This window comes from Megascapheus bottae, chromosome 9, assembly GCF_031878675.1.
Source record: "Megascapheus bottae isolate mThoBot1 chromosome 9, mThoBot2.hap1, whole genome shotgun sequence".
Classification (NCBI taxonomy): Eukaryota; Metazoa; Chordata; class Mammalia; order Rodentia; family Geomyidae; genus Megascapheus; species Megascapheus bottae.
Window position 1 is genome coordinate 61795504 of NC_143517.1, and position 19025 is coordinate 61814528.

General features: G+C 35.5%; 1 protein-coding gene across 10 annotated transcripts in view; it reads left to right on the forward strand.

Annotated features, from left to right (window-relative positions):
- The window catches only part of Phf20l1 (PHD finger protein 20 like 1), an 86501-nt gene that overhangs the window by 17954 nt on the left and 49522 nt on the right, over positions 1–19025 (forward strand). For 4 of the 10 annotated variants that reach the window (XM_090339410.1, XM_090339413.1, XM_090339414.1 and 1 more), the window contains exons 3-6: positions 6654–6825; positions 6979–7063; positions 12881–12969; positions 13174–13263. In XM_090339410.1, the coding sequence (XP_090195536.1) occupies positions 6654–6825; positions 6979–7063; positions 12881–12969; positions 13174–13263 (436 nt within the window). The remainder of the gene's footprint in view (positions 1–6653; positions 6826–6978; positions 7064–12880; positions 12970–13173; positions 13264–19025) is intronic. The other 6 variants (XM_090339417.1, XM_090339419.1, XM_090339418.1 and 3 more) reach the window with 2 other exon arrangements.

Below are 19025 nucleotides of genomic sequence, written 5' to 3' on the forward strand. Positions count from 1 at the left end.
TCAAGCAAATGGACCTGGAAGTTTATATTAAATAAGTACCATGAGATGACCAGGTCTGGAAAGATCTGAGAAATAATGTGCTGAGAAACTTAGAATTTATAACCTGTTTATTACCTGAATGTTCTTAAAATTGTAGATTATTTTGTAGGGAATATCACCTTCAGATGAATCAAAAGTTATGTTTTCAGTGTTTTTAGAGGGAAAAAATTGGCATTCTAAAATACAATAATAGTTTTAAATTACATTTTCAATATAGCTATAATCAGTGGGTGAAGACAATTACAAAGTATATTGTAAATTTAAGTATTTCTTTGGGAAGGTAAAAATATTAAGGAGTTACTAGGTTACAAGAATATTGTATTTACTTCGGCTTACATTTTACTTTGATTTGTATTTGACAAATAATCTTTCTCTTGACAATCATGTAAGGCAGATCTTATCTGTTTCTACATCTTGTAATGTTTTTCCATCACTTCAATGAATACTATTATAAATGAAATTTTTATCAATAAAATATTTTTAATTGTTAATGTTCATTCTGTAGGATTCTCCTAACATGCAGATTATGTTTAATCAGTTTCAACTCTCTGTCCTCTAAGACCATCTTTCAAAATTTGAAAGCACCTTTACCAAGAGTACAGTTCTTTAAAAAATACTCTTCGTGAATGCTAGTATAATATATCTTTACTAGTTATTACCTTATTACTATCTTATATGACTCACCTTTTCTTTGCTGATTAAATGAAATAAATGAGGAAGTGTTGATTTCCAATTTGACACAAATTATAAATTATACTGTTTTTATAAATTTAAACATTATTTAATATATAAATTGAGAATTTAGGAAATACTTATGCCTTTTTATTGGCATCAAATTGTCATTAGGGCATTTACTGACATATTCTGCTCTTGTTCAAGAAGTTGTAAACTATTGTTAAGTAGTAATCAGCTCTCCTTTGATTTAAGGACAGTGGGTTCTAAGTCTTATGAATATCTGGGCATTTCCTTTATTTTCCAAGATAGATGACAAGTCAGAATGAGTTTCTTACATTCTACTAATGAATTTTTATTGCTTTTTTTTTTTGTCAGTCCTGGGCTTGGGTTCAGGGCCTGAGCACTGTCCCTGGATTTTTCTCAAGGCTAGGGCTCTACCACTTGAGCCACAGCACCACTTCTGGCTTTTTGCTACGCATGTGGTACCGAGGAGTTGAACCCAGGTCTTCGTGCATGCTAGGCAAGCACTCTACCACTGAGCCAAACTCCCGGCCCCCAATTTTTATTGCTTTTGCATTGAATGCAAAGAGACATAAAAAATAAGCTCATCAGGGCCAGGAGTTTGGCCTAGTGGTAGAGTGCTTGCCTAGACCCGGGGTCGATTCCTTGGTACCACATACTTAGAAAAAGCCAGAAGTGGTGCTGAGGTTCAAGTGGTAGAGTTCTAGCCTTGAGAAAGTCCAAGGACAGCCCTCAGGCTCTGAGCTCAAGCCCAGGACTGGCGAAAAAAAAGCTTATCAGATGATAGATCATAGCTTCATTCTTACTATTCCTTATATCTTTGAACTTATTTTTTTAAGATGAATTATATTTCTTGAATTTTCTTTTTTTCTTTTTTCCTTTTTTCTTTTTGGCAATCCGGGGGCTTGAACTCTGGGCTTGAACTCTGGGCTTGAGCACTGTCCTTGGGCTTTCTCGAGGCTAGAGCCCTACCACTTGAGCCACAGCACGGCATCTGGCTCTTTCTATGTATGTGGTACCAGAGAATTGAACCCGGGGCTTTGTGCATGCTAGGCAAGCACTATAACACTAGGCCAAACTCCCAGCCCTTTTCTTTCTTTCTTTTTTTTTTTTTTTTGGCCAGTCCCGGTCTTAAGCTCAGGGCTTGAGCACTGTCCTTGGACTTTCTCCAGGCTAAAGCTCTACCCTTGAGCCTCAGCACCATTTTTGGCTTTTTTTCTATGTATGTAGTACTGAGGAATCGAACCCGGGTCTTTGTGCATGCTAGGCAAGCTCACTACCACTAGGCCAAACTCCCGGCCTCCCAGCCCTTTTGTTGAGTTTTCTGAAAACAAACTGTATTCTTCAGGCTTCAAAGTAAATCTTTAGAGCACTGTTAGGTCATCCTTTACTTTCTATTGACATCAGTGTCACTTATTAGTCTTGCTTGGAATGGTGTCTGCATTTTGGAGAGGAAGGGAAGATAATGGAGCTTTTATAGTATTTTGAAGAGACTGGTGATAACAGGTATGAGAATTCTCTGTAGACTTGTGATGTTGAAGAATCAGTTTGTGAGGTTGCCTGCTTTCCATCTCTTTCCATTAAACCCTTTTGAGGTGACCACAGTTGTTTTCTTGTATACTTGCTCAGTTTTGGCATCTTACCTGAGACTTTACATGCTGAAACTCTATCCTCTTTTTTAAGTTTTTTTCCCAGTTCAGTCCTAAATGTCTTGGGATGAACTTAACAGCTTACAGCTTCCTAGGATTCAACCTTCAAAACAAAAATATAAACATCATATCTGCCAAATTCAGTAAGAAAATCTTGTGTCATTTTGAGTAAATCATAAATAGCGCATCAAAATAATACTATTATATTTCAAGAAAGGGAAGCATTTGTGAATACATTTATTCAACAGTATTTTTCTCTCACTGTATATATCAAAACATTATTGCTATGGACCATCTGCTACTACAGGGAAATGACTTCACTGTATAGAATTAACTGTATACTAAATTCTCATTTGATTCATTTTTCATGTGTTGCAGAGATCCTGTTATGTTTTTTTTCCCTCTGAATTATATATTGGTCACTAAATTAAGTACAAATTTTAATTGATCCTTTCATATCTGTAGAATAAATGATCATTTCATTATAGAATAAAGGATCATTTAATTAGTGTTTTTAATTTTTAAACCCTTCAAGTTTGAATCAAGCTAACAAGTCCATCTTTTTTTTTTTTTTTTTTGCCAGTCCTGGGCTTGAGCTCAGGGCCTGAGCACTGCCCTTGGACTTTCTCAAGGCCAGAGCTCTACCACTTGAGCCTCAGCACCACTTCCAGCTTTTTTCTATGTATGTGGTACCGAGGAATCGAACCCGGGTCTTCATGCATGCTAGGCAAGCACTATAACCACTAGGCCAAACTCCCGGCCCCTAACAAGTCCATCTTTTACCATGAGGTCTTGAGAACAGACAACCAACCACATTCTTCTTGTCCTTGAATCCACATTGGCTGCTTTCTAACCTAAAGTCCTATGATGGTTTTAAGGAAATGGGCATTGATAAATGAATTATGCTCTGTGTATACATTACTTTTGTATACTATTTAAGCCCCTTATTTAAGTCTCTTATAGTCTCCTGAATCCATTATGGATAATATCTCCCAAGAATTTTCAGTGGATTTTCTAAATGTTCTAAGACCTATTGAAGCATGTTTATAACCAGTTTTATTGTATATGATGTCATCTCTCAGATAACAGGCCTTATCTTTTTTATCTTTTTTTTTTGTCCTGTTGTCATGGAGCCTAGGCTTTTGTGCAAGATCTTTGTTTTGAATAATTTCTGTACTGTAAATATTTTTGGCTGGTTTTCAGCTTTAGTTAGAGACTATATTATCTATACTGTGGCCTAGAGTAGCCAAAAAATTGAGACTATATATGTAAAGAGCAGCCAACCTGCAGTAAGTAAAATACATAATGACTGATAAACACATAACAGTAAATATTCTTCTTTCCTTCTCATCTGATTCTAAGTTAAGTCTATTAACAGTTGAGATTAGTTGCGGGTTTTTTTCTATCAGTGGTCCTAGCAAGTGCCTTTTTCTTAATGTTCAAATATTGTTGAACAGAAATTCAGGAATTTTTGATGATATTATTTATTACACATTTAAGATTCAAAAGTTGTATGAAGATGCCTGTCAATACCAGTGGATGGAAAGTTCAAGGCCTTCCTTGACCATATAATAAATCCTATAAAAATTAAAAATTTGGGCAGGAACTTTGTGAAAAACTAAGTAGGTTATAATCTTGATGATTTGCATTATTTATTTAATTTTTGGCCTTAATCCTAAATTTATCATTCTCCTTAGTTATTTATTCTGTGATGTGTCCTGAAAAAGGTTTCCTAAAATGTACTTTTTAAGCTCACTATTGCTTCAAGACTCCTTTCAGCCAACAAAATTTGAGATGTCATAGAAGAAGTCACTTAAAGATTCAATTGAGGTTAGCATTATTTAAATTCATTTACATTGTCATTCTTAACTAAAATAGAACTGTGAGCTGGGCATAGTGGCTCATGCCTGAAATCCCCATTACTTGAGAGGAGGAAGTAGGATCGTGATTTGAGATTAGATTAAATGTAAAGATCATAAATCCCTATCTCATGAAACAGTGCAGTTGTGATGAGTCACAGCTGTAAACTAAACAACAATGAAAGCAAAGGTACCATTGCGCTTTGATATAAACTCCAGTTAAAAAACTATAAGAGTCTATGAACAATAACTGAAGTATTAAGGTTTGGTGGAAATGGTAGTGGTTCTAACTTTGAGGTTAGAAAATCCAAGTACTTCAAATAAAATGAGGAAAAAGGGAAATAAAAATGTATTCTCATTTTTGAGAAAACTTTCAGTATTTATTAGCATATATTTTGAACTTGAAGAAACTTACTGACAATTTAGACAACCAAAAGCACATGAAAATAGAAATATTTATGTCAATTTTTATATTTGATAGAAAAATCTCTTCATAGTACTTCAGTAGCTAATGAATGCTGAAAATAAAGGACAGTCTTATCCTAGGCTTCTCAGTGCTATTGACCATTTTTATGTTTAAAATATTAGAGCAACAAAACCAAAATTAGAGAAACCCTGCAAAAAATGGTTTTTGATTCTTTATAGGTTGTACGCATGTCTGCCTCAAGAGAGTGTGAATCCCATAGATTTCCTTGTTTATGCTTTTCTATAATGGAATGGTACCTTATCCCCACTTTCCCAAAAAGGCTAAGTCCTAAATTATGGTCTTGGGAGAACATGCAGATTATGTTCCTTTAACATTACGTCTTGTCCCTTCCGAGCCTCTGATTGGCCATTGTATATCTTGTCTTTGTGCTAGGAATAGGAAGATGAGCATCGCTTAGTTACACACAGAGCTTACCAGCTATAGTAGTATTCTGGCATCATGCTCCTTACTTGTGTTTTTTCTTCACTAATGTTTAATGACCATTTCCTGGAAAGATGGGTGACATATTTTTCTGGAATGTATCTTCATCTATGAATAGTGACAAGAAGTCTTTCAGTAAAGAAAATGGCTTAATTTTTCTTAAATTCAGTATTTTCCTGGCATATTTAAGCTTGTTACCATACTTTTTCTTGTGTTACACATTGTGATGTCTCCATCTCCAGAAATATAAACTCTCTAGCAGGCAGTTTAGATACCTGTTGTAAGAACAGAAAGTAATTTAAGTAGGTTTTCATACAAGTGCCTACATGTTAAGTCCTGAACCATGAGTAGATAGAGGAAGGAAAGGGCAATTTAGAGCTGAGAGGAAGCAATAGAATGTAGAAAAGCACACAAGGCTTGACAGAGCATGGTGTGTTCAGTATCATGAAATATGTTTTAAAACTTGTCACCTATAATATTCTAATTTGTGTACTATAATTAGCATATTAGTATATTATAATGTAGTACTTTAGTATATAAAATCTAAAATCTCCCAAGTGAACTAATTTTCTATTTTGGAAGTAATCATAGATGAATCATCATGCATGAAGGCAAATGTGACCTGTTAGTTTAATGCTTTCAGATTGAAGGCTTTACTGAGCTCTTTCTTCGTATTATTGATAATCATTAGAGACTATTAGAACAGAGAAAAAAGTGAACCTAGGCCGCATTGAGCTAGATGTACATGTTGGTATAGTCATGTATTTTTTTAGACACAGTTAATGCATTTATTATTCTAGATACTATTCTATATATTGTACTTATTATATTTTTCGATGTTATAAATTCCTTGTAAACATCACAGTTGAAGACTAATACTCTAATCAGTAGACATGCCATTGTTTGTGTAGCTGTAGACACACATCAGGGTTTTTTTTTTTGCCAGTCCTGGGGTTTGAACTCAGGTCCTGGGCACTGCCCTTAAGCTTTCTCAAGTCTTAACACTCTATCCCTTGATCCACAGCCCAGCCTTTTCTGTGTCTGTGGTACCGAGGAATCTGACCTAGAATAGGCAAGTACTCTACCACTAGGCCACACTCCTGGCCAACTCATCAGTTTTTCCAAGCATATTTCAGATGGTTTCTGTTTTCTTTGTTATTAAAATAATAATTTGTGTATCTATTTCCAGAATTGAAAATCCTGGGACAAAAAATTTAGAAATACATTTAAAGCTCTTGATTCATATCAAGAGTTCTTGAGACATTAATTTTTACTCTTGCCTGAAATATATCGAAGAATTTTCCCCCAGACTGTGACAGCATTCATTAACAAAAGACAACAATAATAAGGCAAATTTCATGGGTTTAATGTTGGAAAACATGGACAAACTATTGTTTTGTTTATAGTTTTAATGATAAGCAATAGTTCAGTGAGATCTATGTCATACTTTAGATAAACAAGAATAAGGATAACCTCTTGATATGAGGCTTTTTCATTTTTGAGGTATCCATCACGAATTGAAAAAATTGACTATGAGGAGGGCAAGATGTTAGTCCATTTTGAGCGTTGGAGTCATCGCTATGATGAATGGATTTATTGGGACAGCAATAGGTTGCGACCCCTTGAGAGACCTGCACTAAGAAAAGAAGGACTAAAAGATGAGGAAGATTTCTTTGTAAGTAGCAAGATTTTTTTCATTTGTAACTTTTGTTAGATTATAATGATATATTTTTTAAAGGATTGTGTTAAATTTTTACAAATCTTGTTTATGTTAAGGAAATGCATATACATTATACATGGAATTGATCTTAAAAGTTGTTTAAAATAGGATTTTAAAGCTGGAGAAGAAGTCCTGGCTCGTTGGACAGACTGTCGCTATTATCCTGCCAAGATTGAAGCAATTAACAAAGAAGGTATGTATTTGAAATGATCTGAGATGAAAAATGGGATCAGGAGAAAAGTTAATTGTATTTTAAATTATAATTAGCTATGTCATTGTTGTATATAGCTTTTGTATTGAATAAACTTCCTTGTTAATAGTAGATGTCGGAAACCTTCTTCCCATGATGTGTAGAGTAAGATGGCATGTGACTTGCTATTTGAATAAACTATGTTAGTAGAGGTACTTAGCTAAGTTTTAATTTTTCATTTTCCTGGCTTATAGGAATTTTAGTTCTACTTTGGTATTTCCAGTTCAATACTAAGTTATATTGATGATGAGCATCTCAATGGAGTGTGAGGAAAGGTTAAAGATAAGGGGGATTTCTATTCTGTTTAACTTGTTAGTTAAATATATACAGTATTTTTGTTTGTTTTAGAAAAGAACATGAAATTTAAGCAGTTGAAAGATTGTTTTTATTGTACTCCTTTCTTCTCCTCTCCTCTCTTCTCCTCTCCTTTTGTCTTCCAGTAATATCTACAGATAAGTAAATTATTTGATTGTTCAGAAATACTGAAAATAATGCAAAAGGCAAATGTGTTAGTATGGTATAAGACTGGGGAACCTTGTGAACAAATATGAGCTTAGCAAGTAGAATTTAGCTATTGCTGGCAGCTCATGTCTGTAGTCCTAGCTACTCAGCAAGCTGAAATCTGAGGATCATACCTTGAAGCTAGCTCAGGTAGGAAAGTATGTGAGACTCTTTATCTCCAGTTAACCAGCAAAAAAAACAAAAACAAAACAACAACAACAAAAACCTCAGAAGTTGAGCTGTGGCTCAAGTGATAGAATGATAGCTTTGAGCACAAAAGCTCAAGGACAGTGCCCTGAGTTCAAGCCCTTAGGACCAGCACCAAACAAAACAACAACAACAAAAAAAAAGGGAAGAGAATTTATCAAGTAATTTGGAGTGTTACAAAAAAGTAAAACTATTCCTTTTATTTTAGAAGACATGATACTGTACAAGCTACTAGAACTGATTCAAAGCTTTGATAAAGTAGCAGGGTATACAATCAACCTACTAAAGAATCAGAAGCTTTTCTGTATGCCAACAATGGGAAGATTGAAACTAAAATTTGGAAAACAATGCTATTTCAATAACCTTAACAACAAAACAACTTAGGAATTTACCCAAGATATGAATTATCTACATAAAGAAAGCTCTAAAATTTTAAAGAAGGAAACTGAAGAAGACAATGAAATTGAAGATCTTCCATGCTGCAAGACTGGAAAAATTAACTGTGAAAATTGCAATATTTCCCAAAGCAATCTACAAATTCGATGTAATAAATGTCACAATCCTAACATCATTCCTCAGTGAAATAGAGAAAACAGTCCAAAAATTCACATGAAATAACAGTAGACCCCAAATAGCAAAAACAGTTCTTAGCAGGCAGAATAGTGCTGGGAGAATTAACATTAGCAAACTTCAAACTCTATGACAGAGACATAATGGTAGCTTGGTCCTGACACAGAAACATGCCTGAAGACCAATGGAGCAATGAAGACTCAGCAATAAGCCCACAGACATACAGCTATTTAAATATTCAATAAGGGAACCCAAAACATACTCTGGAAGAAAGACAGCCTCTTCAAAAAACAGTGCTGGCAAATCTGGATGTCCACAGGCAGAAAGCTGAAACTATATCATTATATATCATCTTGCACCAGTATCAATTCCAAGTGAATCAAGGACATCAATGTAAGACCTAAAGCCATGAAATGATTACAGGAGTAGGGGAAATACAGGGCTCCTGGGCATAGGTAGAAACTTTGTGAGTAAAGATCCACAAGTACAGCACATCAAAGAAAGACCTGATAAAAGTTTCATCATGGAAAAAGACCATCAGACTAAAATGACTGGCTACAGAATGAGCTACAGAATCCACACATCAGAAATAGCCTATTATACAGAGAACTTATGAAATTAACCTTTCAAAACTAACAACCCAGTTTAAAAAGGAGCTAAACAGAATTCTCTGAAGAAGTAAAAATGGCCAATAAACACATGAAGAAATGAGCAGCATCTTTGACTATAAGGAAAATAAAAACAGCATAGAGATTCCTCCTCACCCCAATTAGAATGGCCATTAGCATGAAAACAAACAATAACAGATGTTGGCAAGGATGTGACCCCCTAGTGTACTGTTGGTAGAAGGTAAACTTGTTCAACCATTCTGGAAAGCCGTGTGGAGATTCCTCAAAAAGTTAAATGTGAAATTACCCTTTGGTTCAGTAATTCCTTTTCTGCACTTACTCAAAAGATTAGAAACCAAGGTACAGTAAAGTCACCAGCACAACCATGTTTATTGCATTAGTGTACACCATAGCTGAGGTATGGAATCAGCCGAGATGTCCCTTAGTGGACAAATAGATTAAGAAATGTGGTGTATATACACAGTGGATTTTTTACTCAGCCATGTGCTTATTTTTGAAAATATATTTAAATATTTTACATTTAAGACTTCTCATTTAAAGATATACTTAAGCTGCTTATGAAATACTTAAAAGTATATTTCAAGTTAATTATGTATTTTATAATCTTGACTACTTACTATTTTTCTAAGAAGCAAATATTGAATGACAGCTTCCTGACAAGAATGGCACTTGGGAGTGCAAGGGAAGGGATGACTTTGTTCAAGAATAAATGCATTCTATAAAAATATATTTAGAGGGCCGGGAGTTTGGCCTAGAGGTAGATTGCTTGCCTAGCATGCATGAAGATCTGAGTTCGATTACTTTGTACCACATACATAGAAAAAAGCCAGAAGTGGTGCTGAGGCTCAAGTGGTAAAGCTCTAGCCTTGAGAAAGTCCAAGGACAGGGCTCAGACCCTGAGCTCAAGCCCAGGACTGGCAAAAAAAAAAAAAAAATATATATATATATATTTTTTTTTTAGAAAGAAATATATATATATTTAGAAAGAAATATATATATATATATTTAGAAAGAAATGCACTGCTTCCCTGCCTTATCTAACTATAACCTCTATAATAACAAGGAAAAAATTTAAAAAGAAGAGTGGCATTTGGTCTGAGAAGGTATACTTTTTGTTTAAACCAAGCCTAAAAGACCTAACAAAAGAAGAGAAAATTTCTTCAGGAGAAAGTCTACCTAAGAAAGAAATGAGAGAATATTGCTATTTCAAGGAACTATGAATTATGAGGAGTGATGAATTGCTTTATATAAGATAAGATATAGACAAAGAGCTCAGTGAGAAGCAAGGTTTTTTAAGATACTTGAAAATCTTGCTAAAGTTTGAATTTTGAAGGGGAATGAGGAAAGTAATGAAAGAAAGTTAAGTTTGAGACTTAAAAAAATAGATTTGAAAGAAATGGAAGAGAAGAAAGAAGGAAATATTTAAAAAGAGATAAAAGCAACATGAAGTGGGGCAGGTACCAATGGCACTCAAGCTACTATGGAGGCTCAGAGATCTGAGGATTACAGTTCGAATTTAGCCTAGGCAGAGAAGTCTATGAGAATAATCTTACCTATGGTTAACCAGGAAACAACCAGAAGTAGAGCCATGACTCAAATGGTAGAGTGCTAACCTTGAGCAACAAAGCACTGGGACAGCACCCAGGACTTGAATTCAAGCTCCAGGACTGGCATACCCTACACACGTGCACACACGCGTGCACACACAAAAATCCAAATTGTGTGAAAAATTAAATCACAGTGGGGCTGGGAGTGTGGCCTAGTGGTACAATACTTGTCTAGCTTGTGTGAGCCCTGGGTTCAATACCTTGGTACCACGTACTCAGAAACTGGAAGTGGTGCTTGGCTCAAGTGGTAGAGCTCTAGTCTTGACAGGGACAGTGCCGAGGCCCCAAACTCAAGCCCCAGACTGGCAAAAAAATCCATCAGTCAATCACCATGGTCTTTCTGATAATCATGATGTAACTTTGCAAAGAAAAACTCCAGTATTGTTGTGGTGAATTGAAACCACATATGTGTCTATTACTGGTAGCTGCCTTTTGCAGGAACCCATCCCTAGATATACAGGTTATGTGGGAGACTTATATTTCTATAAAGCCATGTTGTGGAGTGCACATGTCAAGCCTTATCCCAAACTCCTAATTGTCCAGTTTAGAATGTGTTGCAGAGTTGATAAAAGCAGTCTCTAAAAGGGAAAAAAGTGGTACTTATGGGTTTTTGGGTTTTTTTTTTTTTTTTGTGGGTCATAGGGCTTGAACTCAATCTGGGTGCCATCCCTCAGCTCTTCAGCTCAAGGCTACCACCCTACCTCTGGGCTTGGGCATTGTCCCTGAGTTCTTCAGCTCTAGGCTACTGCTCTACCCTTGAGCCAAGGCCCATTTCCTGTTTTCTAGAGGTTAATTGGAGATAAGAGTCTCAGGTCCTTTTGTGCGCAGGCTGGCTTTGAACCTTGATTCTCAGATCTCAGCCTCCTGAGTAGCTAGGATTACAGGCGTGAGCCACCACACCTAGCTAAAAAATGATACTTTTTAGGTGTAGATCTTTGTGATATTTAGCAGTATCCATTGAGAGCTATGAAATTTATGAAATAAATTTTTTTTTAGCGAAAGAAAAGCCTAGGCACATGTGTGCAAGGGTTTTCTGGTCAATTACAAAGAAATTAGCAATAATGATAACATTATTTGTTTAAACTTTTTTTTAATGATCAAAAACAAGGAACAGATACTTCCTGAAGTAGTACTCTGTTTATATTTTGAAAATTGTAGAAAAACATTTGAATTTCCTAAGCTAAAATCTACATAACTGTTTCTAATAGCTTTATATTAACTTGTTAGCATAGTATCTATAAACAAAAGTGAGTTTGTCTCTAAAAGTCTTGAGGCCAGAAAGTAGGATTAGTTAGTAAAAAAGTTATGGCGGGATGTACAAGACTGGCAGTGCTATTTTGTTGTGTTGCTGCTTAGCTGAATGCCATCAGATGTGATTCTTTAGCTTTTCTAGAATTCCTGTGTTCTGCATGGAAGATATTTATCTTTGTGATTAGTAAAGGGTGGTTTTTCCACTTTAAGGCTAGGACTCAATCAACCTACTTGTCTATTAACTGTCATCTATCTGTTTTTCATCTACCTGTATCTATAAATTTAATACAATTGCCAAAAGAATAATGTTTTCTATATATTCCATATATCAGATTTTTCTGTTACTTATTACGAAAAAATATTGGAGCTGGGAGTTTAGCCTAGTGGTAGAGTGCTTACTTAGGATGCACAAAGATGCGGTTCTGTGGCTCAAGTGGTAGAGCTCTAGCCTTGAGAAAGCCCAAGGACAGTACAATGCTCAGGCCCTGAATTCAAGCCAGGACTGGCCAGAAATTTTTTTTCCCCCAAAGGAGCCAATGGTCATTTATATAAGAGTAACTTTTTGTAAATATTTTTGTCAGATATGTCTTAATGTGCTAAATTACCGTGAAGAGTTTTAAAATTCTTTTTTTTTTTTTTTGCCACGTATGTGGTACCTAGAGATCGAACCTGGGTCTTCATGCATGCTAGGCAAGCACTATACACTAGGCCACTCTACTGGCCCTTTAAAATTCTTAGTAAACATATAAATTGCATGCAATTAACTTATCAACACTTAAGTTTTACATTTTTAAAAGGCAATATGAGTTGAGTATTGTTTTTGAAAAGAGAAAATGTATACATATAAATATAGTAGAGTCTTTAAAGAAATGTATGTTTGTAATCTTGTAGTCATAGAACATTTATTGATATCTGGTCACTACTTGTTAGTTTCCAAATGCTGCTGTAAAAAGTTACAAGATATTTTCTGATGATTCTGACTGTTCCTATTTCAGGAACATTCACAGTGCAGTTTTATGATGGAGTAATTCGTTGTTTAAAAAGAATGCACATTAAAGCCATGCCTGAGGATGCTAAGGGACAGGTAAGAATGTTCAGTATTCCTGGCTACTGAAAGGGAATGGTAACTGATCAACATATATGCGCATATATTTTTAAAGTGAACTAATTGTAGGGTTATGTGCTGATAGCCCCAAATAGCAGCAAGAAAAACTTAGATTGTAAAATAAATTATACACTTGATTTTTGCTTCTTTGGTTTTAGACCTGCTAAAGTTATAGGTCGCTAGTTTCTGTTCCAGGTGAAATCCCAGCATCCACTAAGCTGGTGTTGTCCTATCGACCCAGCTGGATCGTGTAACCAGTCTATGGGAAGTGAGGTAAGTGCCTTTTGTTTTTCCACAAAATTTTTGTTTAACTTTCTCTGATATAGAGTATTATTTAGAAAGTTCATTTTTAATATGAAGTTTTACATTAGTTTCTTATCTTCTTCTTTCCTTCTACAAATCACATTCATTCATCTTCTTTAAAAGGCGCTTACCTGACACTCTGTAGGCTGTATCAAATAGGGCTCTTTGAGTCACATGACAGAAGCAGTGTGTTCTATAATTTGCACTGCAAAAAGCAAGAATGAATGGTAAGCATTTGAAGGAGAGGCTGGGATAAAGTTGAAATCATGATTCCACTTGGGATTGTGTTTCCTGAAATACAGGAAAAAAAGGTGCCATTAGAAGTTTAAAGTATTTTCTTTTATGTTCTGCTGTTATTTGGGATTTTCAGCACCTGGACCTACAATTAATTTTAAGAGCTTGAAAGTAATATATGAAATTATGTAATGTGGAAAATGTTACATATGTGTTCATTAGTGTGCAGCAAAAACTGTTATCCTAAACGGTGTTAAAATTACCTGGTCAGTTTCAGTTAATTGTGACTATATTATAGTCTTCTATCAATGAGTAGTAGCTCATTTAAAATTATTCTTTCTAAGCAACATTTCTGAGAAGTGTAATTGTTTTCAGTTACCAGGCTTTTAAACATTTAGTTATGAAATCAGCCAAGCAATCGCATATTTATTAATATTTAAATATGATTTAAAAGAAAATGCTTTTGCTCAGGAAATTACTTTGTGTCTTCCTGTATGTATATATAAATATAATATTTTGGGCACTCAATGGTGTGCTTTCTTGATTACTGCATAGGAAGATTGATTAAAATGTTGGGAACATAGTGCATACCTGTTTAAACAGATGTCTAAGTTTTTAAAATTTGCTTTGAAACTATGATTTTTGTATTCTTATTATTCAGATATTAAATAGCTAAAAGTAGAGAAACTAATTTGATATTTTAAATGTTTATTGCTATAAATATTAGTTATACCATGATATTTGTTAACATTAAAATCAATGCCAGGATACAAAACTTTCAAAAGAATATTTGGAAAACAGTCTATGTCAGTTTTTCATTATAACTCAGTAATAAACTAATAACTTTTAGTTGATTTAAAAACAAATCGAGTTATTAAAAATCAATTTTTTTCAGAACCGGGAGTTTGGTCTAGTGGTAGAGTGCTTACCTAGGATGCATGAAGACCTGGGTTTGATTCGTCAATACTACATACATGGAAAAAGGCCAGAAGTGGTGCTGTGGCTCAAGTGATAGAGCTCTCACCTTGAGAAAAACCCAGGGACAGTGCTCAGGGCCTGAGCTAAAGCCCAGGACTGGCAAAAAAAAAAAAAAAAAGTCAATTGTTTTTCAGATTTTCAAATTGGATAAAGCTAAAATAATCACATAGTGAATATTATTTCTGGACTTTGAATAGTTTGAGAATTTTTTTATGGAGGTAGGAATAAAATTTCTTTGGTTAAATTAGTCAAGAATCATATATCCAATAAATTTGCCAAGAATAATAACCAAATCATAATAGGGTAAATAAATTCCACATGGAATTCTCCTCCCTAGACCTCATATATAATTTGTCTAAAATAAGATAGTAGCAATTTTAAGCTAAGGAATGATAGCTCATGCCTCTAATCTTTACTCTGGTTGTAGCCAGACCTGGTGAGACTCCTATTTTCAGTTAACCAGAAAAAAGCCAGAAGTGGCTCAGATGTAGAATGCCAGCCATGAACAAAAAAAGCAGAGCAGTAGGCGAGAATTAGAATTCAAGCCCCAGTACCAGCTCTTGCGCTGTGCACATGTGTGTGCACACATTTTTATATGTGTGTGTGACCTTCAAATTAACACTCTTAAGCTTGAATAAAAGGCTTACTGTTATTACTGAGTGAAATAATTGGTTGATACTGGTGAATGGCTTGTATTTAGAAATTAACTTGGGGGACTAAGGGCAAGGCTTAAATTGTAGAGTGCTTGCCTAGTTAGCAAAGGCTCTGAGGTCAGTCCTACATGCCAGCAAAAACAAAACAAAACAAAAAAATCATTGCCTGGGTTTGCCTCCACACTTACCCTTCTGCTTCAGCTGCCTACGTATTTGATATTACATGTATGCACCATATATCTAGCTTGAGGGGAATTTTATAATATTTTGAATAAATTGTAAGCTATAGTTCTTGCATTGTATTTCTAGATATTTTTCTCACTGGGGAAGATAGTAAGGTAGACATGTTGACTGCCCAAAGTTAGGCTCTCTTCTCATCTACATTCTTCTATCTTACATAATTTTGAATGATGATATTTAGCCATAAGACCATGAAGCTGACATTTTACAGAATGAAGATTGATTTCTCTAAGGGGATATCTTCTTAATGTTACTTCTGAACTTCCATCCTAATAAAAGACAACAGGATTAAAGGTGGTCTAAGCAGTACCAAGTCCCAGTACTGCTTCTTGGCTTTTTTCTTTCCTTCCTTCCCTCCTTCCTTTCTTCCCTCCCTCTCTCCCCTCCCCTCCCTTCCCCTTTCCTCCTTCCCTCCCCTCTCCTCACATCATAAAAACTCAGCCAGAAACCAGAGGCTGAGCCTTTTCTGTAGAGTTGGAAGGAGAGATTGGATGGAGCTAAGCCTCTCATTTTTTTTCCCCCAAACCTCTTCCCCCATTTTGCAGATGGGGAAACTGAGATCCCAGCAATCTCTAGTTAGGATGGGCATTTCAGGGGAGTGGCATGGTTAGGCTGGGGGACTCCCCTGACACCTCAGCTGCATCCTCCCCCTCCCCCAAATCCTAGCTCACTCTTGGGGTGCTGTAGTTGAGAGTTAAGAAATGGGCCACTTCCCAAGCAGCTCTAGTGCACCCCAGCCTGGATTTGTGGTGGTGGTGGGGTGTGTGTATGTGGGGAGTGGTATTGTGGCTTCCCAGATTTCCTGACTGGGGGAGAAAAAGACAAAAGAAATAATTACAGGGTGAGAGGTGGGACCATTTATTTTAAACATAAGTCTTGTAGCAAGGGAAGGACTTAGTTTTTTCATTTCTATTTTTTTCCCCATGAATGTGTACTAATGTAAAATTTACATTGACACAAGATGTTTACACAATATTTGGTATACTGTCTTAATGGATTTTTCATAGCAGATCTTTCCACAAAGTTCTTGCTTTTTTTATTTTACAATTACGAATCAAAAGACTAATTTAAAATTTTAGTCAGCCTTTATGTACAAAGTAACTTCTTGAACCCAGATCTTCTGATTTCAAACACAGTGCTCTTTTCAATGTTTTATTATTATAGAGTATGTGCAGTGTGTAACGACTAGTTTTTTTTTTAATTCCTAGAAAGACTAGAGTTATTTTTTGGACAGTGAATCTTTTTCTGTGTAAGAAATTCAAGAGAGGAATAATGAAAACCTTTCACTGCTGTCATTCATGTACTTCATGATTAACAGAGTATATACTCAAAATAATTTTTTTTTTTGCCAGTCCTGGGCTTGAGCTCAGGGCCTGAGCACTGTCCTTGGACTTTCTCAAGGCTAGCACTCTACCACTTGAGCCTCAGCACCACTTCCAGCTTTTTTCTATGTATGTGGTACCGAGGAATCGAACCCGGGTCTTCATGCATACTAGGCAAGCACTTTAACCACTAGGCCAAACTCCTGGCCCTCAAAATAATTTTTTTAAGTTACAAAAGTTACAATGATTCTCTCTCTCTCTCTCTTTCTTTTCTAGTTTCATCTCTCTTGGAGGTAGAAAACAGCATTGAATGGGAATTGCTCTTGTCGTTGCCTAGCATTACTCTAGCTAGCATTACTCTAACAACTCAGTTGTCCCCATGATGTTCTGCTACTTTTTTCTTTACTTTTTGCTGGTACTGGGGCTTGAATTCAGGGCTTGAGCACTGTCCCTGAGTATTTTTGCTCAAAGCTAGTATGCTACCATTTGAGCCACAGGTCTACTGTAGCTTTTAGATAGTTACTTGGAGATGGTCTCACATACTTTCTGCCCAGACTGGCTTTGAATCATGATCCTCAGATCTCAGCCTCCCAAGTACCTAATATGACAGGAAATAGCCGCTAGCACTCATCAGATGTTCAGCTTTTACAAATCTTTAAATACATGCCTGGTGCTATCAATACTTTGTTTGTGTGTTTGTAGTTCTTCTTTTTTCCGTCTTGTGTGTAGGACCAGCCTCTCATCTCTAGTTGTCTGTTGAATGTTTACATAGTACCTGTCTTATATAGTGGACAATTCAATAGAAAGTAAATGAATAAGCATATTAAGAGCCATCATAAAATTTTAGTCCTTTTCAGTCATGAACAGAGAAAGGGGTGTGTGTGTGTGTATGTGTGTGTGTTGGTATTGTTGTTTGAACTCAAAGTTCTACCCTTTGGTGTTTTTGCTCAAGGCTGGCATTCTACCACTTGATTCATAGCTCCACTACCAGCTTTTGGTGGCTAATTGGAATGAGTGTGATAGATTTTACTCCTGGGGCTGTCTTCCAACTCTGACTCAGATTTCAGCCTCCTGAGTAGCCAGGATTGCAATTAGGAGCTACCAGCATCCAGCTGATTTGTTTAGTTTTTAGTTGTTGTTGTGGCTATTTTTTTTTATTTTATGTCAGTACGAGGGCTTGAACTCAGGGCCTGAGCACTGTATGTTTTTTGTTTGTTTTTTCAAGGTTAGGGTAATGCCACTGTATGTTTTTTGTTTATTTTTTCAAGGCTAGGGTAATGCCACTTAAGCCATGACTCTACTTCTGGCCTTTTGCTGGATAATTGAGAGAAAGAGACCCAATTATTTGTCTGATGGTCTAGTTTCAAACCTTTATTCTCAGATGTTAGTCTTTTGAATAGCCAAGGCTACAGGCATAAGCCAGGTGATTTGTTTTGAATAGTTTATGTATAGTCAATGTGTATCTTTGAGACTGAATTATTGTTAGCTAACAGTCCTTCTTGCTTAATTCTGTTAATAAATAATGTTTATATCTATGAATGTGACCCATGGAATTCATTTGATGTAAAATTGTTTTCAGTTAATTGGCTAGGTAATATACGTTTTGAATAATCGGGTTAATCTATTTGCTGATTCTGTAGAATTAGTTGTTTAAAAACCTTCATAGAAATAATTAATTTCACCGAAATCGATGCTGGTTTGAACTCTAGTTGTTAAAAATTCATTCATTGAATTATTTTTTTGGCCTTCTAGGGCTTGAACTCAGGTCCTAGGTGCTGTCTCTGAGTCTCTTTGAGCTCTACCACTTGAGACACAGCACCACTTCTGCCTTTTTCTGAGTAGTTTACTGGAGATAAAAGTCTCACAGACTTTATTGCCTGGCCTGCTTTTGGACCATGATCTTCAGATCTCAGCCTTCTGAGTAGCTATGATTATAGGCGTGAACCACTAGTACTTGGCTTCTACATACTTTTTAATGTAGAAAAATAATTTAATTATTGGGAATATAGTACAAGTATTCTTCCTGCTTTGTATCCCATTGTATTAGAAAAGATAGGTAATGTAGCACTTAAGGTAGCAAAAATATGCTAGGTTTTTTTGTTAGAGTTTGTTAAGGTTTCAGATTTTATTCCATAAAAATGCATCAAGAGAATGTTATTCAATATTTCCCTATTTTGTAGATTTTTTTACAATCCAACTAACCTATTAGGTTTCTAAATTTGATAATCATATTGATGATCTATACTGTAAACATAGGAAATGATATTAAAAATGTGACATTTTTATTCATTAGTGTAATTATATT